This window comes from Globicephala melas, chromosome 10 (genome assembly GCF_963455315.2).
Source record: "Globicephala melas chromosome 10, mGloMel1.2, whole genome shotgun sequence".
NCBI lineage: Eukaryota > Metazoa > Chordata > Mammalia > Artiodactyla > Delphinidae > Globicephala > Globicephala melas.
Genome location: NC_083323.1, coordinates 80,137,692 through 80,159,760, shown reverse-complemented (window position 1 = coordinate 80,159,760; position 22,069 = coordinate 80,137,692). Strand labels below are relative to the sequence as shown.

The following is a 22,069-nucleotide window of genomic DNA, read 5'->3' as shown; positions in this document are numbered from 1 at the left end:
AAATAGGTTAAAATATATAAAGTGAAATAGGGTGAAATACAGAAAGAAGTGGAGAGAGGAGGGAAAAAGAATGCCTTCAAGTTAGGAAGGATGATAATACTGAAACTTCCCAGAGAATATATTTCCGTCTTCGGGCCAACATATAAACGTTCAGCCTGAGCCAGCATCTTGAGCTGGGAGCGGAAGACATGGATAACAAGAATATGTATTTTGTTTATTGGGGAAAAAATAGCTCATGGGGATTGTAGAATAGGGGCTATCAAAAAGTTTAAAAATCTGGCGATACGGGGTGGCCCAATTTGAGGGATTCTTGAGGTTGGATTCTCTTCTGTGAGAGAGTCGTTTCTTTTGTGCTAGCTGATGGGGGCTCTCAGTGGCCTTCTTGGGGTGCTCTCTCCCCCAAAATGAAGGGAGGACTTGGTGCCTTAGCCAGCAGAAGATCCACCTGAAGTTCAGACAGGAGAGGGCTTGTGTGCTGGAGTGAGTGTCCTCCTTCTCTTGCGGACCTGATGAGATTGAGGAGGTCTCTGCAATACTTGTCCTTTGGCTGCCAGTCACCTCGCTTATTATCTGCCAAGAAAATGAGTTTTAGATATTGTGTAACCTAGACAACAGTGGGGTCAATATTTATCCATTTATGGAGCTCAAATCCTTTAACCAAAAGTGACCCAACTGTACATGCACAGTTTCAGTACTCATTAATACTTACACACACCCACGCACACACACATGCACACCTATTTTGGTCATAATTCTTGGCTTTTTCTTTACTTTCCTACCCTCTTCTCTGCCTTGGTGCTTCTCAGTTTTTTCCCTTCAGCTCCACTCTGACCCTTTTACAGCAGGTAGTAATTCTCTGTGCATTCCCACCTGGCCCCTCCACCAGGCCTGGCCCCTGCTTGCCTGTGAGGCACCTCTGTGCTCACTTCAGCAAGCTCCTGTTTCTGAAGCCTTGGAGGAATCTGTGGAAACTGGATGACATCTTCATTTTCTGATGGGTTGAACTTGGCCGAGTGTTGACAGCTCTCATGTTCTTGATGAGTAACCTGAGCCATACCTGGAGGGGAGCTGCTAGACAGCTGAGAGTCTTCCTGCTGAACAGATTCATGGAACACACAGTCCTCATCTTCGTCATCTTACTGGTTCTCAAGAAATTTCTCAAGCTTTTGCACAAGACCGTCCAGTTTGCTAGAGTCAGTTGTGTCTTCTCTTTGGGATACTTGTCTATCCACTGGTTGTCTCCACTTAGGTCCCAATTAGCCATCGAGTCTGAATTCTTAGAGGCCATGCCAACATCCCAGGCCAGGGTGATTCTTAGTTTGCAAAACTGCTCTGGGTCGTCCTGTATTTGGTCTCATCTCCCCAGGAGTCTCCCTATGTTTTCAGTCCGCCATGTCCCTTGGATAGGAGGGACAAAGTGGATTGAAGGACCTTCAGAAGATGTTTCTTCACAGGAGATGATGTTCTCATAGGAAAAGTTGTCCTCACAGGGGAAATAGCCCACAGAGAGACTCAGGTTTGATTCGGAGCTGCTGGAGAATGAGTGCGCCGTGGAGTTCAAAGGCGCAAATCTCAGGTCTCCTTCATCCCAGGGATCTTCAAAAGAAAGAAAAAATAAGTGGGATTGGGGAAAAGAAGAAGGTAATAACGGTACTTACGCAATAACGTTATGCATTCCTTTTTCTATTTGGAGCTATCGCATTCTGATAGAAGTTCGTCCTGTTTTGCAATCTGCAGTGAAGAATGAAAGAGGCAGCCCTCTCCCTTTCAAAACCTGTTCTATACGACCCTCTGTACTAAGCATCTTCAGCGGATGCCTCACATCATCTGTTACTACAGCTGAAAGAACTTGTATCATAAAAGAAAAATAGCATCATGGTATAAAATTTGAAAAATATAAAAAAGTATGAGGATCAAAATCAATATGCCTGTGATTCCCCCTGTCCAGAGATAATGATAATCATCATGAAAACATTTTGGTGGACTCCCTTATAATCTCTTCTTTTTCTTTATATGTACTTATACGTGTGTGTGTGTGTATATATATATATATATATATATATGTGCAGTCACATCACATATATATGTAGATATGAAAGTCACATTGGTTGAAACTGAGATTATTATATTTTATGGCACAACCTACAATAAACATATATATGGCTATTCTGTCACTTTTTACCACTTTCTTATTAATGACCATTAGTAGTTATTGTTCTTAATAGATACATCTTCGGTAAACTCCCTTGTTAATCTTTGTCTCTCTTTATATTCTTAAATGTGGGTTTAATGGATCAAAGATCACTAATGTATTAAAGGGTCCTTAATAGTTGTTACCAAGTTGCTTCCCAGAAAGATTATAGCCATTTAGATGCCCATCCTCCCACCATCTGATGGCACTTTTTAGTGCAGCTTTTTCTATGATGCCCCGGTGAGTAACTGGGGCAGAGGGTAAGAATACTCACACGCATGCACGCACATGTTGTAGTCTCTGTAATGCTCTGCTCTGGTGGCTGCCCTCGTGAAAGAGGTGCTGCCAACTCCTGAGCCATAAACCGGGGAGGTGAAAAATCCTTCAGATCCTGAGTCTCAGTGGCTAAAAGTCCAACTGCCGGAAGTCTGTGTTCTGGGGCTGTTGGTTACCATGGCAACACAAGGACCCAAGTTATAGTCAAAAATGTGGGAAGAGAGAAAAAAGGGATAGAAAGCTGCAGTAGCCAGTGCCTTGCTCCCAAAATATCCAGTATCCGTATCATCCCTGCTGGTGAGGATCCCTCTCGAGGGCAGAAGGACAAATGCTGTGGCGGTTACTTCCCTCTTGTCATGTGGGTGTCCAGGATAGTTCTGGTCTAGAGGGAATTTAGAGCCTATTTGGGGAAACGGACATAAACAGCCTCTTATAGGACTGAATGGTAAGTGCAGCAACAGAACTTAAAAATAATGTCATGGGAGAATGGAAGAAGGCGCCTTGTGCAGCCGGGCAGAGATGGGGGAGGGGGGGTCTGAAAAGTCTCCAAGAGAGGATTCCCTCTGACCTCAGTATTTAGGGGGGTGTGGAAGTTAGTGAGGTGGAGGGTGGGGAGGGGTTGGGGGAGAGGACCTTTCAGGCAGAGGGGACACGTGAGCAAGGATCCCCCAGGTGAGAAACAACCAGGAGTGTGGGGAGATCAAACATGAGGAGGTAAACGGGGTCAGTGAGATGGTGGAAGGTCTTCCACCCCTGTTAGGGAACTTGGTTTTTATCCTGCAAGCCTGTACTTGGATGGAAGTTTCCTTTGTTAGGCATTCTTCCAGGTAATTCAAAGTATATTGGATACTCGACATGATTAAAACAAGCAAACCAAACAGAACTTCCAGTGCACTTGGCAGCGTGAATGTTATCAGTTGGCTTTCACGAGAACGGAGTCAGTAGGTTTGCACTGGGTTGAGGAATGGATGGGAGGAGACGAGGTGGGAACAGTGAACCTAGACCATGCTTCATCAGTGTCTGGATGACAAAGTGAGAGGGGGAGGCAGAGGCAAGGTTAGTTTCCGCACCCACCCCCCAAATACAAAAGCAGTGCATAGTCAGTACAGGGGGAGAGTTTCAAAACCTAAACGGTTGGCTGCTGCTTTTGGAGAGAGTAAGGGTGGGATCCGTGGCATGGACAGGGGGCTCGGTAGTAATAAAGGGAGTGTGTTATTTCCTGGTATTAGAAGGAAAAAAGTGAAGACGGTTGTGGACAAGTTTGGAGGAATGCATCATTGAGGACCTCTGTTTTCTACTTTGAGTGTCCCAGCTAGGCTTCTGCCTTATTCCTGATATTGTCTGCACGGTTTTAAACCTGTTACCTGGATCTCTGTCCTCGTTGTCCTTGTTTCCTTGTTCCCAATGTTATCTCCTTTGATGGCCTCTTCAGTAACATGAGCTGCCTTGGTTCTTCTACAATTAGAGCTTTGCTTTTCCTTGCCATCTTCCTCTAGGCGCCTCTGCTGCTCACCAAGTCCTCCCACCTCCCAGTCTACCCTTCCCTTCCCAATGGCATCGTGGAATTATGTGGGATCAGTCAGGTCTCAGTGGGTACTTTGTAGGTGGGGAAGTAAATCGTTCATTGTCTGTTTCCAAATGTGCAAATTCTGAGGACAAATGTGGGTCGTGTAGGATTGAAGGCTGTCAGTTGCAGAGACTAAACAAAAAATAACCTTTCCTAAGAGCAAAATCATCTTGGCAAATGTAGTTACAGCAACTGCCAGCCTGGTCTAAACTGTGGGGCTATGGGGTACTGTTTTTCCGTCAATTCAGTGATTCTCAGGAAGGGAGTAGGGCTTCCACTCGAGTTTCCAAGGAATGAAGTGTGTGTGTACTTGGAAAAAGCATGTTCTTTTTTTAAAAAAAATTTTTTTCATTGGAGTGTAGTTGATTTGCAATGTTGGAAAAGCATGTTCTTAAATTAACATTGCTTAGATATGCTTTTGGTCACTTTTTTTTAAATTTCAAGTTTCAAACAGTATTAAAAGAAACCATACGGTTTTTATATTTATCCAAAAAGAAGCATGGATTTCAACACACACACAAACACACACATCCAAAAAAGGAAAAAGCCAAGAAACACTGGTGCAACTTAAAAGAACCTCAACTCATTGGAATCTGTCAGTTGCGTAAAGATCTTTTTCAAATATTTTTCTGTCTTTGTTTCCATTTAACAAGATTACATTTAAAGTTTTCTACGACTCTCAGGTTTTTTGCTGTTGTACCAGTTAAATTTCTAGGTTCTGTTAAATAAGATTGTTTTAGGTGAGTCTGTTTCAGGAGTTATCATATCCTGATATAAGAAATAGGCAGAGTTGGAGTTGGGGAGACACCATCTGTACCCAACAGAGGCCACCTGGCAAGTGGCCACAGGCTGCCACAAATCCCGCGAGTGATTGGGGTTCTAGATTAACCCCAGCGGGTGTAGGTCAGGAGCAACATGCTATGCTCCCTAGTATTTATTGGCCACTTACTACATGCCAGGTCCTATTTTAAGCACTTTACATGTGCTTATTGTTTAATCTTCGCAGCACCCCAATCTGTTACGTATCGTTAGTTGCTCTGTTTTACAGACAAAGGAACCAAGGCATGAGCAGTTATATTCCCCACCCACCTCCTCCCTGAAAGATTCTTGGGAGAGTTGACTTAGGCCCAAATCAAACTTGTATTCTGGCTCCTCTAAAGAAACTCCTTTGAGTGGAACAGTGTGTTCTAAGTAAGTGGTCGGTAGAACCGGCCCAAAACAATGGCATCCACATCTGGGGCAGGCTAAAATGAGATTTAAAGTAAATATTCAGCTTCCTCTTTGGCATAAGGAGATCTGGATCCCTGTGCTCTGGCTTTTCATGAAAACTCTGTGACCTCCTCACGGAGCAGTGGGAGCCTAGAACAGGATTCGTGAGTAGCCTTCTTCCCAGGCAGCTGTAGTGAAGGTCAGAGGGAAGCTGTATGCCATACCGTTACCCATGGAAATGGGACTAAACATAAATATTTAAGTAGGAAGGAACTATTTCTCAGCCTAAACTTCTAAAGTTTAGAGTGATCCTGAAGGTAAAAGAGCTTCACACAGGGGAAGCCTCAGAGAAAACTTCAAATTTTACTTGTTTGTACCATACTGCCGTTTCTCTGTATATTTGCTCTGTGTGTGTGTGTGTGTGCGTGTGTGTTTATGTGTGTATGTACATATGTATACATATATATTTCATTTTAAATACAACTCAAGTAGTGAAAGTCCCTGAAACTCACCTTTTCTCCTGCCCCAGAAAAGGAATAATCACTGTTAATTGTTTGATATATATTACATAATTTGTTCAGATATTTTTTTCCTAAAGCAACATTGAAATAGCAACGACACACGCCATCTTTAGGATCCCATGCTGAGGAGCGCATTCAATTCTAAAAGATAACTTAGCTTTTACATCTAATAACAGATCAGGGGATTTGAGGTCCTCGTTAACAATACCCCTTGTGTTAATTTCTTTCCTAGGGCCTTATTTTGACTTGGTGGGCTAGCTTTTCTTGGATCACAGGTATATTATCTAAATAGTATAGCTGGCTCATCATTACCTCTTCTCTTGAAGCAAAATCATCTATAATAAAGCTCTTGAGTTTTCAAAAATGATAGTATGTTGTGAATTTACAACGTTTTAGAACTGAAGCCAGTAGTAATGGAAGTTTTGAAAATTGGAACACTTCCTCAAATCCATTTGACTTGATGGGATTCGGAGCCTAAATAAATAGAGTGGGAAGTTTCTAACTTAGAAATTAAGCTACTGTTATGGTTAATTTTGCGTGTTAACTTGATTAGGCCACAGGGTACCCAGATATTTGGTTCAACATTATTCTGGTGTCTGTGAGGATGCTTCTAGATGAAATTAACACTTGAATTGGTGGACTGACTAAGGCAGATTGCCCTCCCTGGTGTGGGAGGGCCTCCTCCAATCCTTTGAAACCTGAATAGAACAAAAAGCTGAGTAAGGGAGAATTTGCTCTGTCTTCCCTGTCTTTGAGCTGGGACGTTGGTTTTCTCCTGCCTTTGGACTCAGACTGGAATTTACATCATCAGTTCTCAGGTTCTCAGGCCATTGGACTTGGACTGGAGCTACACTATTGGCTCTCCCGGGTCGCCAGCTTGCAGAGGGCAGATCTTGGGACTTTTCAGCCTCTGTAATTGCATGAGCCAATTCCTTACAATAAACCTCTTTTCTCATTCATTTTTGTATATGCGTGTGTGTGTGTGTGTGTGTGTGTGTATATGTATATATACATATATATATGTTTCTCTGTTTCTCTGGCAAACCCAGACTAATATAGCTACTTGTTTTTCATTTTTTTGAAATTATGAAATATTTTAACAATATAAAAAGATGTCATGAACCCTGTCATATGATACACTGAGGACACAATGTCATTTTTATGGTGGTCTTGCCCAAAATGTATAATCACAGCCTAATAATGAGACAATAACTGTCACAAACTGAAGAAGACTAAAGAGAAATAACAACTAAAATGCACGGTGGGATTCTAGATAGGATTATAAGAATAGGAAAAGGACATTAGTGGAAAACCTAGGGAGACTTCACTATGTTCTTTATTTTAGTTAATGGTATTGTACAAAGTTAATTTTCTGGTCTGATTATTGTAGTATGGTTGCATAAGGTATTAACATTAGGGGGAGTGGGGTGAAAATATATGGATAATGTGTGACTTCTCTGTAAGTCTAAAATTAGGTCAAAATAAAAAAATTTAAAAAGAATACATAAAATTATAGTAAATGATGTAACACACACCTATATACTTATAACTCAGTTTGGTCAAGTCTTAAATTTTGCCATATTTGATCCATTATTTTTTTGAAAAGAAATAAAATATTTTAGATAAAACTTAAGTCCCTTTATATCCCTTCCCTGATCCCCTTTTTTCCCCGCTTCTCCCATGATTACGATCCTGAATTTGATGTTTATTTATCTTGTGCTGCTATAATATGATTTTACATATTAATATACTGTTTTACCTTTGGAGACAAAAACCAATATAAATATAAATTTACTTAATACCACTGAACTGCACACTTAAAAATTGTTAAGATGGTAAATTTTGTGTTATGTGAATTTTGCCAAAGTGAAAGAAATTTAGGGGAAAAAAACATGGTAAATGGACTACAGGTGATGCTCTTTGGAAAAGAGGAAGTCCCCATGGTTTATTTTGCTTTGCAACAATTATTGTGACGAAGACATCCTTTTTCCAAACCAATTTCTTAGCTGAAATATTTGCAGTGTTTATCTTGGGGATTAGGGAGAGGACAGGTATAATTTCCTATGCTCTATATGTTCATTCCCAAACAGACAAAGCCTTATCAAAGCTCATGTACTTAATTAAAGGAGGATGGTGGTGAAAATAGTGTTTTGGTGTGAGCAAAGTTAAATGGTGCTTTCACATGTTCGGTCATTTAATTTTCATGACAGTCCTCTGAGTTGTGTGTTTTCACCCCAGTCTTAACTTGTGCAGTTCATATTACCCAGATCTGCCTCCAGAGTCCAGAGGCCCTCTGGAGCTAGGTTGCTGCTGCTGGGAACCAGCCTCAGCTGATTTGTTTCTACATCACTGGTGAATATGGTTAGTCAACAAGGAACAGTAGATGAGAACTATAGGTTTCCTTTCCCCCAACTTCATCACCCAGTATGAAAGAAACTCACAGGTTGAATTCTGCCACACATACAGCATATAATGGCAAACAAGCATAAAAACATTATAGTGTTGTTTTGTAAGCTCCAGAATTGTGCTGCCCAGCAGTATAGCCGCTAGCCACATGCAACAATTAAAATTAAATTTTAAAAAATGGTTCTTCAGTCATTCTAACCACATTTTAAGTGCTAAGTGACTACCTGTAACTAGTGGCTACCTTATTGCACAAGGCAGACAAAACATTTCCATCACTGTAAAAGTTCTGTTGGACACAGCTGCTCTGGAAGGTCCCATGGTCTGTCCTCTTGTGCATTTGGATAGCACTGTGAAAGAAAAGTTTTGTTAGAGGCAGATGGAACAATCCTCTAGCTAATCTATCAGGATTTAGCTAACTTTCATGTCAGGATCAGGTGACAAAATTTCCTCCAAAGTGTCTAGAAATAGGACTAGTAGGAATCTTTAGCTGAGGGTACCATTTTGAAAGGTTTAGACAACTGGGTTGGATAGAGTCTTATATTCAGTTTATGCAAGAGAGGGAATATTTGTACAATACTTAGAGCCCATTGTGAACATCATTTGATCAATGAAAAATCATGTGCGGCAGCCATTATGCTGTGAGAAACATAGTTGACTAGATTTTCTGTTTATATGAGCTTTTGATTAGTCATTCAAATGCTGACTGCCCCGGAGTACAGGTTAAAAATAATTATCACCGGGCTTCCCTGGTGGCGCAGTGGTTGAGAGTCTGCCTGCCTGCCGATGCAGGGGACACGGGTTCGTGCCCCCGTCCGGGAAGATCCCACATGCCGCAGAGCGGCTGGGCCCGTGAGCCTGCGCGTCCGGAGCCTGTGCTCCGCAACGGGAGAGGCCACAGCAGTGAGAGGCCCTAGTACTGAAAAAAAAAAAAATAATAATAATAATAATATTTATCACCTTTGCTAACTTGTTCATGTTGAAGTAATTTGAAAAATCGCAGACAGTATAATAGCCTGTGTATAGATGGTCTCATTTAGTCTTTACAACATCCCTTTGCAGTAGGCATTGCAGGTATTAACCTCATTCGGGGCTTGATTGAATTCCCCAAGGTCCTGTGGCCAGGCTGTTTACACGATGGAATCAGTTTCTTTTTTCATTGAGTGAGAACTCAGTGCAAATCATTTGTACAATTGCCAAACAAGCATATAACTTTTCTTGTTTTATTTCTTAATGTCAAGGCTCATACCTACTTCAGGCCAAGACTGATAGTGCCTCGTGCAACACCAAATACAGAGAACCTATAATCCTTTCCTATCTCTCTGTTAAAATATGTCCTGTATTTTTCAGTTTTTTTAAAATAAACAACTGCATGCTTTCCATTTGAGTGCTCTATCAAGTTCCAGGCCACTTCTAGCAGCAGCAAAGTCATTTTCAACCTGAGTTTGCTTAATCCATAAAATAGCGATAATAATGTCTTCTTTGCAGAGCTTTTGTAATGATTAGAGATTACATATGTGGGATGCATGGCAGTTGGTTTATTTTCATTGCATCACTGAAGAACCTGCAACATCCTCCTCTTTTACTGGCATTGCCCCTCTGGGAAAAATGTTTTTATTTTATTTTAAAATTTTAAAAATAGACCCGTTGCCAACTCTGATCGTGTATTAAAATCATGTGTGCGTTTAATAACTATACTTGCGTTATGGTTATCTGAATGTCTCCCCTCACTGGTTGGAGCCTCCAGAAGGGCAAGGCTGGTCCCTGTCATTCTAGGTAGTGTCTGCATCCTCCAGCAGGGTGCCAGATCTGCTAAGCTGTCTGGGATTCTGGTGGTCATAGGGAGCCATCCTTTCCCAGTGTGTAACTTACAAGGGAGCCACACTGGAAACTTTTCCACTTCTAGTGTATTTTCCAGTTGGGGTGGAAATACCCAGAAGGGATCTTTTTGGGGCTAAGCATTGGTGAAATGGCTGTCATCCCATCTGGATGTTCAGATGACATAGATGCAAATCGTTGAGGCCAACTGTTGTTCTCCCTTTGATACCATTCTAAATTGGGTAGACGGTTTCCTTGGTGGAAGAAATTTTCCGCAAGAAATTTTTGGGAAGGGATGGGGAGGCTGTAGACTCCACAGGTGCTTTTAGTTACCTCGTTAGCATTTTACTACCTTTCCTTGAAGGACTAGCAGTAAAATGCTCAAAATGCAAAGACCTTTGTTCACATTCTCTAGGGGATAGCAAAGGAAAGGGGTGAAGGTGGGAGCCAGGGATTGGAAATCTGAGGAGATGAGTTCAAGGTTGATTATCTAGAAGGACTGGAGAAGAGTTCAGAGGCAGATAGGAGCTGACCTCCAGTGTTGTTCTTATATTCTGGAAAATCAGAAAGATGGTGGAAAGTGTCTGAAGAGTGAATGAAGCCTGAACGTGAATAGGAGCAGGAAATGTGAATGCCAATTATAATAGTTAACTTCAGTTTAATTAGAAGGGGATCAGAGGAAAAGCAGAATGGGAACAAGTGAGCCTGGAGTGGGGTGGGATGTGGACTGGATGTCTGTCTGCATCTCTCTGGCCATTTTCATCAGCCACCACAGAGTTCCCACCAGTAGATACTGCCTGCGGCCAAAGCCTCCTGTCCAGCTCTCCCTCCCACCTTTAAAGGGTTTACCGATTCAGTGCCTTATATTTCTGTCCAACCTTTTCTTAGCACAGATAAAGCTTCTTTCCATTCCCCTGAGGCTGAATACAGTTAAGCTATGGGGGAGGTTCCCCACCTCTGGCTCAGATCTCCGGCAGCATCTGTGAACGGATACTGTTGTATGTCTGCACAGGGGTCTCCATTTAGTTATGAACCACTTGTGCACATCTCCTTCTGGAAGGCAGTTTGTTACCCAGAATGCACTTGTGGTGGCCTACCAGCTTTGGAACTGGTTAATGAAAATGACATTGGTTAATGAAAATGACATTGGTTAATGAAAATTGTAGGAAATGCTCAGGCAAGACTTCTTCAAATCTTTTAATGTTAAAAATAGCTTTTTAAGAGAGCTATAAAAACAGTACAAGATGATTATGGAAAATTAGAAGATACAAGACAAAGAGAGGAAATCCTTTTAAAAGCAAAACTTTAGGGATGGAAATCAGAGCAGTGGTTGCCAGAAGCTGGGAGCAGGGAAATGATATCTGTTGTAAGGGGACCAGAGGGTGCTCTTTGGGGGATAGAAATAATCTATATCAGCATTGTCCAACAAAAATGTAATTTGAGCCAGAAATGCAAGCCAGTAACTTTTAACTTTTAATTTTCTAATAGGTACATTAAAAAAGGAAAAAGAAACAGCTAGAATTATTTAATCTGTATTATATTTAACCCAATATATGGAAAATATTATAATTGTACCATATATTAGTAAGATTTTTACATTTTTTTTAAAGATTTTTTTTTGATGTGGAACTTTTAAAGTCTTTATTGAATTTGTTACAGTATTGCTTCTGTTTTATGTTTTGGTGTTTTAGCTGCAAGGCATGTGGGATTTAGCTCCCTGACCAGTGACTTAACCCACATCTCCTGCACTGGAAGGCAAAGTCTTAACCACTGGACCGCTAGGGAAGTCCCTAGATCTTTTGCATTTTTTTAAACCAAGTCTTTGAAGTCTGGTGTGTATTTTACACCTCGGAACATCTGATCTTGGACCAGGCACATTTCAAGGGCTCGGTAGCCACATGTGGCAACTCTACTAGGCAGCACAGCTCAACATTGTTTTGGTGGTAATTACATGATCGTGTACATTTATCAAAACTCATTGAATTGCGAAAAAAATACACGCACCCCGATGTTCATAGCAGCACTGTTTACAATAGCCAAGACATGGAAGCAACCTAAATGTCCATCGACAGATGAATGGGTAAAGAAGATGTGGTATATATATACAACGGACTATTATTCAACCATTAAAAACAATGAAATAATGCCATTTGTAGCAACATGGGTGGACCTAGAGATTATCATACTAAAGTGAAGTAAGACAGACAAAGACAAATATCCTATGATATCACTTATATGTTGAATCTAAAAAAATGATACAAAGGAACTTATTTACAAAACAAATAGACTCACAGACACAGAAAACAAACCTATGGTTACTAAAGGGGAAAGGGGGTGAAGGAGGGATAAATTAGGAGTTTGGGATTAATAGATACACACTAATATATATATAAAATAGAAAAACAACAGGGTCCTACTGTATAGCACAGGGAACTATATTCAATATTTTTTAATAATGGAAAAGAATCTGAAAACTAATACACACATATATATATATATGTATCTGAATTAGTTTGCTGTACACATGAAACATTGTAAAGCAACTATACTTCAATAAAAAATAAAAATTTAAAAAGTTAATGATTATGTAATTTTTAAAAAAACTCATTGAATTGTATACCTAAAAAGGATGACTTTTGCTTTATTTAAATTATATATCAATTTAAAAAACCATTTTCCTGCTAGCCAGAATGAGCCACGAACATCTATTAAAATTATCCTCTTAAAATGCATCTCAGAAATGGAATTTGGCAATTTTTTGAAAATGGAAGTTATAAAAGCATACATTAGAAGCACCCAAGACTAGTAATTTTTGTAGACTTCAGATGTATATGTATGTGGGGGGGGGGTGTCTGTCTGTTTTTCCATGACACAGCTCAGTTTAGAAAGGGCTGGTGAAAATTGAATTAGTGCAATTTTAAAAAAAGAATTTAGATGTCTTTGACAAAATAAAGATGAAGACAAATTGTTTTGAGAAAGGCCCAGTGCTAATTCTAGGAAAGAGCTTGTCATTTTCTCTTCTGTTTCATGGCTACTTCTCTTGGAATGGTATTAAAAATCACTCCTCTCTTTCTTCTGCTTCTGTTATGTAACCTGCTTTGTAGTAACTATTTTGACAGTGGATCTGTCTGTCTGCAGGCATTTTGGGGGTGTGTTGTGGGGGACAAGGATGGAGCTCATGTACCCACTTGATGGGAGGAGGTTGGTGGGGCAGCTGGTTGTGGGAGAGTAAGTTTAACTTTCATAACTAAAGCTGGGAAATATTTTTGGCTGTGGAAAGATGTGTCACTAATTATAAAGAATGTCTTTTGCCTTTTGGCAGCATTTTGGTATTTTCTTTTTACACCTAAAATTCTATGTTTACATTCTGTTGAAGCTAAGGTAAACATTAATAATTTCCAAATAACGACTTCTAAGAGAAATAGATGAAAAGGATATCTTCTAAATGGCCCGGGTATCTGGACTGACAATAAAAAGATAAAATTCATTGGGGCTGAAAAGTCAATTCCATAAGTGTAGGCTGGGGAAGACACCTGATAAGAAATTATCCCACAGTATTTGTAGAGGGCAAAGTGTGATACCATTGTTTTAAAACTTTACAGTCTGCAGGATACATTTAAGATGTAGACCACAGGTTAGGAACAAGATAAGCTCTTGTCATTTTGTTTTATTTTAGTTCAGGTCTTAGTTAAGTGTTTTGTGTTCAAGAAGCAATTCATCTAAGTTTGTAGTTAACAAGATGAATCTCATCTACAGCAGGGGTGATGGAATTTCAATGTGCATTGAAGATGCAGATTCCTGTCCTCGGAAGTTTCTAGTTTAATAGACTAGAGTTGGGGCTTAGAATCTGTCCTCTCAACATACACTTGCCAGTAGACTCCACCTTGAGAAACACTGATCCAGAACAGCCGTTTAGATTTGATTGGATTTTCTCTCTATATTAGACACACTATGGTGAACTCACATAAAAGGTAGGATCCCGTTGGGAAGGTGCTAACATAGCTTATAACACAAGGCCACATTCCAAGTGGTCCAGCTGGAATGAAGTGAGGGAGCTCAGAGCCGGAGGGCAGTGCCACCCACAGTTGACTCAAGGATGTGCGTAGGATTCAGGTTAGTGGAGACAAAACTGTGTGTCCAGGCACCTTGAGGGAGATAGTGTGCAACCCAAAAGGGAGATGGCATCACCTGGGGAAGGAGCCTTACTTAGATGTTGACTATGATTTTGGAGTGCCAAGGAAATTTTAACAGGAAAAAAGAATGATGAAAATAAGGAAGCAACACGTGAAAGAAACCTGATTGATTCTTGTCAGTGGTCCTTAAACTTGAATGTGCATTAGAATCACCTGGAGGATTTGTTAAAGTATAGGTTGCCGAGGCCCACCCTCAGGGTTTCTGATTTCGTGGGTCTGGGCTGGGGCCTGAGAATTTTCATTTAAGTTCCCAACTTCTGCTGATGCTGCCTGGGCTGGGAACCACGCACCGAGGCGCACTGCTGTTAATGAATTTGGTGTCTTGCTTTATCAAGAATCCACGGATGAAGACTGGAAGAAATCCCAGGGGCAAGATGGATGAGGAGATGGCCATCAACATGTTATGTGGCCTAGAATGCCTACCACTTGGGCTGTCTTTTCCCCTTTTTCTTCTGAGATTTCTTTACACTCAGAGCAACTGATCAAACCAAAAATACCCTGGGGGCGGGGTCAGGAATGTGGTCATAGAGAATAATTTGAGAACTATAAACGTATATTCATCATATGCCCAGAGTACTTCCAAAACCCTGATTGAAATTGTATCATATTTGAGGACCAGCAGTTACTAGACTATTCACCCACTGCTTTATAGAAATCTCAACTCTAAAGCTGAACTCATGACCTTAACCCCTCAAACTTGCTCCTCCTGCAGTGGTCTTTATAAATGGCGTCATCCTCTGCCCAGTTTTTTGTGTCATAGGCTGGACATGATCTGGGACATCATTCCTTCCGTCTCACACTTAAGCCTGCATCTAATCATTCACAAAGTCCCATCAATTCCGTCTCCCAGTATAGCTTGTCCACTTCACTGTCGTCACGTGATCACCAATGATGATCAGTCAGGTGATCATCATCACCAGTTCTCACGTGGACCTTCCCACACCTTCTCTGGCTCCCTCTGATTCATTATCTACACAGAAGCCAGAGAGACTTTTTTTTAGAAACACAAATTGTATCAGATCATCGCTGTGCTTAAGACCTTTCAATGTCATCACTCTGCATGACACGGCCCCAGCCAACGTCTCCTCATTTTGAGCCACTCCCCTTTATTCTTTAAACTCCAGTCCCACTGACTGTGTTACTTCCTGAACTAAACATAAAACCACTGCTCTTTGCTGAGGTGATTATAGACCTGTATCCCAAGGGTATCCACAGAGAAGGTGAATGTGGCACTGGTCCTTAGAGAGCTTTTGTGCAATTAGAAAATGGTGGCCCTCAAGGGAGATGCAGCACCTGGGCTGAAACAGGCTGGATTTCAGCCTCCACTCACCAGGGCAGGGCATCCTGTACAGGACACAACCTGCACAGCCAGAATGATGACCCTGACTTGAAGATGTCAGTTGGTTCACCTCCAAATTAAAATAGGTCTGCTTGTCGTATTTAGAAGCAGAATATTGGACAACTTCTGGAAATTCCTGATAGCCCAGTGACTTAATAAGAATTGTAAATATGAAAAGGCTTTTACCGCGGAGCTATAGAAATTATTCTTTGCGTGACCAGGATAACATGGACATGTCTTTCTAAGCCAGCATGGTTACATCTGTGCTGCCTGATCAGAAGCCTCATCTCATAGTTGAAGATCAGGAGTGATTTACAATCTAGAATGTCGCTATCAGCTTGCGTCTAAGTTTGAAACTGAACACGTAAAGCCCCAAGACTACTGTGGTTTTCCTGTGTGGAGGAGGGCCTCCAATTCATCAGAGGGGCGTGGCATTCTTTCATACGATGTGTTTGCTCTTGTGAAAATGACTTGAAGTATTTGAGAGCTGGCAGCAGAAGAGATGGGAGGAGACCTAATTCTTGCTGGGCATGAGTCATCTTAATACAAATCTAAATTGAATGTTTTATTAAGCAGTTTCATTGTTGGTACAGAACTATTCCTCAATCCTAGGTTGCTTTGAGGTACATGTTATATATCCACGTGTCCTCTGCCAGGATCCTAGCATAGACCTCTCCCTGATCAAACACTGAAGACATGTTACGTATTATGATAATTTTGCTTTTGATTTGGGGGCAGTTTTGTTTCTTGTTTTTAAAGTCAGTGTTGAATATTCAGGGGGTGTTTGTCTTTTTTCAGATGTATGGGAGTACCTAAATCTTATTTGGGGGGGGAGTATAAGAAAGTATGAAAAACAACCATGCATACTTGATACCGTTGTAATTTCAAACGACTAATGGACGCTCCCTGCAGGTCATTGCTGGGTCTCTCAGTAGGAAAAGAATTTGAATCTGGGAGCAAGCAGTCATTTTGTAAGTGTTTGTTATGACATTGCAATTGCTGAATATGCTGTATCTAATTGAGTTAGTGTATCATATTCATTGCTGGATCATAAGGGCAGTTGTTGAATGTTGTTACTGAAAAGAGCATAACATGGCCAGCACATCACGGCTTTAGGAAACTCAATCTTCTATACAGAGCTGTAGCTGGGCCTTTCAGGCCAGCTGAGCTCTAAACTCTGCCTCCTAGGGTGCCCTGTACCTTTGTAATCATGGGTCCCCTTATCCCTGGCGGATGGTCAATCTGCTGCTGCCACAGCCCAGCACCTCATGCTAGGCCGATAGTTCGCTAGGGCTGCCATGACAGAGTACCCCAACCTGGATGACTTAAACAACAGAAATTTATTCTCACAGTTCTGCAGGCTGCAAGTCCAAAATCAGAGTTTGGCAGGGTTGGAGGCTTCTGAGGACAGGATCTGTTCGAGGCTTCTCTCCTTGGCTTGTAGATGACCGTCTTCTCCTTGTGTTTTCACATCATCTTCCATCTGTGCACATCTGTCTGTCCAAATTTCCCCTTTTTATGAGGATGCTGGTCAGAATGGAATAGGGCCCACCTGAATGATCCCATTTTAACTTCGTTATGTCTGTAAAGACCCCCTCTCCGAATGAGGTCACGTTCTGAGGAACTGCACTTGTAGTTGAGCTTTGATACAAATGAACCTCAGAAATCTAGCTATACTTATTTTGGAATCTTCCTTAAATCACCAAAGAAGATCTGTAAATTAGCTGAATTTTCACCCTTTTTCGGTACCCAACAGAGCACCTTAGTGTCGGCAGTGTTGCTTCTGCAGTTAACACTGCACTCTCTCATTCATATTCCATGAGTCATTAGGCCAGAAAGTGTTAGATAAATGAAAATAGATATGAGAGCAGCACCTTTAATAAGGGGGCTTCGGCCACGCCCTTTCCACCCAAGTCCATGACCTGTAAAACATCTAACCCATTCCACGTTCGGAGGATTTAACATCCTGTAACATGTTGATCTGTAGTGTGTTTTTACTTGACACTTGTTTTGGTTACACCACTCATGCATAGCCTTTATTTGCCACATAAGCCTTGTTTAGCTGAGTGGTTTTGACACTCACAGCTCTCCAGTGCTTTGGGCTGAGTGTTTATTCCAGGAGTTTACAGCTGAATTTTCTGGCAGGTCATTCTGACACTGTCTAGTGATTCCTTTGGCTATGTAGGTTCTTGAGCTGAAGGATGTCCTCCTTTTCTCCTCAGGGCGTTTCCCAGTTTCTGGAAGATGGAGGTATCTGCCAAGCCTCTCCCTCTGTAGACCCCTGGCTCCTGTCACACTTGTATGCCCCTATCTGTATGTTTAAACTTGCTCCTCCCCCCGTTCCCAAGCATGTTATATGTTAATGTCACTGGTATGTACCTTCTTAGGCTTCTGGGCATTGAGACACAACCTATTTTTCATTTCTCCTAGCCTCGGAGACCAGGACGAATGGGAGCTTTTCTCCTCTCTCTACTAAATGAGTCAGGCTTTGTCTCTTCTTAGGCATATTCTATAATATCAGCAATCTGCTAATAAAACTACCCATCCCTGCAAGAAGCAGAATTTAGGGCTGTTTAGACACTGCATGGCATCATCATCATCTGTATGTCTATGAGCCTGTAGCAATGTGGAAGGAGACCAAGGTCAAAGGCCCTTTCTGACTGTGTGTGAATGGGCCTAGTCATCTTGACTGTTAAGATGAAGTGGAATATTATAAAATTTCTACTAAATAAGAAATAAATATATCAGTAAGGCTATCAACCATCTCAGCTTTCCTTTAAACCATAGATATCTACCCCAGAAGTTCTGTCTCTGGCTGGTTTCTTTTTATTTACAGAAACTTGAGCTGTTGACTGTCTCTAAGCAGAGGAAGGCCTGGGACAATTGTGAAGAGTGAGAGGTAGATCTGTAACTTATGAAGGGTGACGGAAAGAATCTGAGAGTTGTTCGTTTGTTTTTTGGGTGGGATTTTTAGGTCTAGAAGGTTTTTAACATGTTTGTTGGTGGAGTGGAAGGAAACAGATGAATAGAAAAGATTGAAGGTGTGAGAGACTGAGGGGGTGAATATGGAAAAGGTTGGGATGGTATCAAGAACACGGTGGAGAGTTTTCCCATGACAGAAGGTTAAGAGCCGGGAACAGGCAAGTAAGTATATACAGAAATTTTAGATAGAGGAGAGTTCCCTGGGATTCTCAGTAAGGTAGGGTATGAAGTAATCTACTGAGATGAAGGGTGGGCAGGAATAGGAATAGACTAGGGGAGAGTTTAGTAGGAATTTTTAGAGACAGCCATTATGAGGAATGTGATAAGGAGGGAAATAATGATGAATAAAAGGATTGTTGAGTAACGTTAAGCGCCCATTCGAGATTAGATAGCAGGCATTTGAAGTGGAGCCAACCCAGCTTCCTGTAGCAGTGCTCGGTGCAACGAAATCGAGACACAGCAAGGAGTTTCATAAGGAGAAATACATTTTTCATGCTGTATTACTATTTGACAGAAGGCAGGACTTGAAGGCATCCTGAGATTAAGATAATTCCAAGACATTCAATACACATGGTATAAACAGCAAAAACGTAAAAAGTATACTTTTACATAGTAAAAAAGTATAGTTTCATACTTGTACAAATATACAAATGCTATATGTATTTTTATCAATATATTATGTAAAAATAGTATATTTTGATGAGTACATAGTAAAAATGTATATTTTTTATGTATATACAAGTATATTATTCCTTTGCCTTGTTTTCAAGCTCAAGCAAACACTACGTTAAGTAGAATGTGAACCTCAATCACTTAGAATATCCAAGCTTGGGGTTGCCCCTTGAAAACCAGACTGATGCTGAAGTTGGCTAGGGAAAAGGCATGTCTCTGGCACATAGGCTCACCTAACCAGGGCCATGAGGTGGACTTTATTGGAAAGCAAAGGTAGAAATTGGGGATGGTCCCTTGAATGAAAGTTCCTCAGTGCCTAGAATATTTACTGGCACATGGTGGGTGAATGATAAATGTCCTTTGAATAAACATGTATATGTGTGTACGAATGAATGTATGGGTTAGCCATGTCATTTTGAAGCACTAGTCCTACCAGATAAAGTATGGAAAATCCTGATTAAATGGGTTATTGGTAGCCCAACACTAGGCATTCAACATATAGCTATGGTGAAAGCGAGCTTTCAAATTCCTGTTAAGACAATTGAACATATTTTACTTCACTTTTCTTCTCTGTCTCCCCCATTCCTTTTCTCCTGAAAGCTGTGGGTTGCCAGAACTTTTAGTAAAATGAAAACAAACATCTAGGTTGATGATCTAAGACATAAAGGAGCCAAACAAGTCCATTAGTGTACTGTTCTTTAATATGCAATACTCTATAGCACATTTGGTGGTGATTAATGAATAATTTTGTGTTGATGGGTACAAGCAATTGGTTATTCATCTGTTCATCAAACCTGCATTGAGTATATGTCCTGAGCTAAGCTTGGTAAGAAATCATTAAGAGCGGGATCTTAATTCTTAAAAAGCTTAGTCTGGTAGAGACAACATTCCATGGACCTAGTCAAGTGAGCCTACCTGCCAGAGACATCCCTTTTCTTTAGCTAAATATAGCGTCTAGTAGAGATAACCAATGGTTCCATATGGTACCTGGCAACAGAGGTTAAAAAAAAAAGTGCTATGGGAGTACTTGATGCTGTGGTTGTGGATTTTCCGTGGGCAGTCTGCCATGACATACAGCTTTCATGTACAAGATACAGGTACTTCATTAGGCTTTAGCGTAAAGGATGGTGGGGATGACTCTCAGTGGATGATAATTTTATAGTTCTTCTTGCTTCCTTCCTTTGGTGGATGGAAGGAGTGCTTGTCATGCTTGGGTTGGGAGTGGGCGGTTAGTCGCCTCAGTAAATGGCCACTCCATCTTTCTATTGATTAGGCCACGGGCTTGAGTCCTTTCTTTTTCCTAAACACTGTATCAAATTCAGTTAGCTTTTCCATCAAGATGTAGACAAGGTGATAGGAATGTTGATATCTTGTTAGGGGGTGTGTTACATAGGTATGTGCATTCGACAGAACTCATCAAACCATATAGTTAAGCCCTGTGCATTTCACTCTATGTAAATTCCCCTTCTCAGCTTCCCTTTCCCCACCTGGGCCTCAAATACCAAATACACGAAACTCTCCTTCCACAGGGCCTTTGCACTGGCTGTTGTTGCTACCTGGAAGTTCTTCCTGTATAGTCACATGATTTTCTCTCTCACCTTTTTTCAGGGCTTTGTTCAATGTCATTTTATCAGTGGGGCCTTCGCCGATGATCATATCAAAACGGTAACTCCCTGCCCTTCCCTTTCTGCACAAAGAGCCAGCAGAATGTACAATTAAGATCATGGGCTCTGGTTTCAAATCCATTTTCTAGAGCTGTATGACTCGGGTGGCCTTTCTGTGCCTCAGTTTTATCACCTAGTATCATGTCAGTAGGGTTATTGTGAAGATTTAATGAATTAATACACGAAAAGCACTTAAAACAGTACCTGATACATAGTAAGCTAATGTTATCTTTATCCCCTTTCCCTGCTTTGTTTTTCCTAAATTAGTTCTCACCATCGGATTTACTATATATTTAAAATATTTATTTGTTTATGGCTTCTTGCCATTAGAATGTATGCTTCATCAGAGCAACAACTTTTTATTTACTTTTTTTCCTTTTCCATTTTCTTTCTTTTCCTTTACTGCTATACCCTCATCACTTAGAATAGTGCCCGATATGTTATAGGTTCTCAGTAAATATTGTTCAATCAATGGGAAAATGAGCGAACAGGAAAGGGTTTGGGGCAGAGGTTGGCAAACTTTTCCTCCAAAGGGCCAGATAGTAAATACTTGAGGCTTTGCGGTTATAACTGTTCAAATCTGCTGCTGTAGCATGAAAGCTGCCTAGATGATTACATGAACAAATGAGCGTGACTGTGTTCCAGTGAAACTTTATTTACAAAAACAGGCAGCGGGCCAGATTTGGCTTATGGGCTGTAGTTTGCCAACCCTTTGGGTTGGGAAATAAATTTTGGCCTTGCTTTCCTGATTCTCATTATCCTTCCCTTGAGCAATCTCCCACGGCAGCAATTAATGCTACTCACACAGACCTGAAATAGTAATAACTTGAAAAGCAGTATATTACCTATTATTACTTGGCTCAGTCCTCATTAATTGTACAAAGTTTCCATATGTCTTTTAATATCTTAAGAGTGAATAACAATGTTAAGAGTATATTTTGTACTTTCAACTGTGTAATTTCAGGGGTCTGGTTTTCATTCTTTTTTTCTGCAACAGCTGAAGACATATCTGTACTGCTGATTATGGCCAGAGGCATGTATGCTATAAAATGTTGACATTCCACTTACTGTACAGCCAAGAGTGTAACTGACACTCAGTTGAAATAGAAACCAATAGAAATTACCTACTAGACAAACAGTTTAGTCTTTGAAGTTATTCTAGTCTTATTTCTGTAGAAAACTCTTCCCTAGCCCACAATTTTTACCACTCTTCCCAGTCAGTGTGGTATGCTGG

At 40.8% G+C, this 22,069-nt stretch overlaps 2 protein-coding genes across 10 annotated transcripts in view; one reads left to right on the top strand and one right to left on the bottom strand.

Moving 5' to 3' along the window:
- Window positions 1-22,069, top strand: part of PPFIBP1 (PPFIA binding protein 1) — a 176,491-nt gene that overhangs the window by 73,873 nt on the left and 80,549 nt on the right. Inside the window, exon 1 of one of the 9 annotated variants that reach the window (XM_060305933.2) lies at window positions 2,774-2,912. The exons of 7 other annotated variants lie outside the window; for them this stretch is intronic. The gene's annotated coding sequence lies outside the window, so the exon portion shown is untranslated. Of the gene's footprint in view, window positions 1-2,773; window positions 2,913-22,069 lie in introns of those variants that run through there. One more of the 9 variants, XM_060305932.2, reaches the window with a different exon arrangement.
- C10H12orf71 (chromosome 10 C12orf71 homolog) lies at window positions 269-20,917 on the bottom strand. Its single transcript, XM_060306977.2, is given in 6 exon segments — window positions 269-330; window positions 333-570; window positions 927-1,192; window positions 1,195-1,596; window positions 2,480-2,632; window positions 20,674-20,917. Coding segments are annotated over 6 exon segments (1,365 nt in total).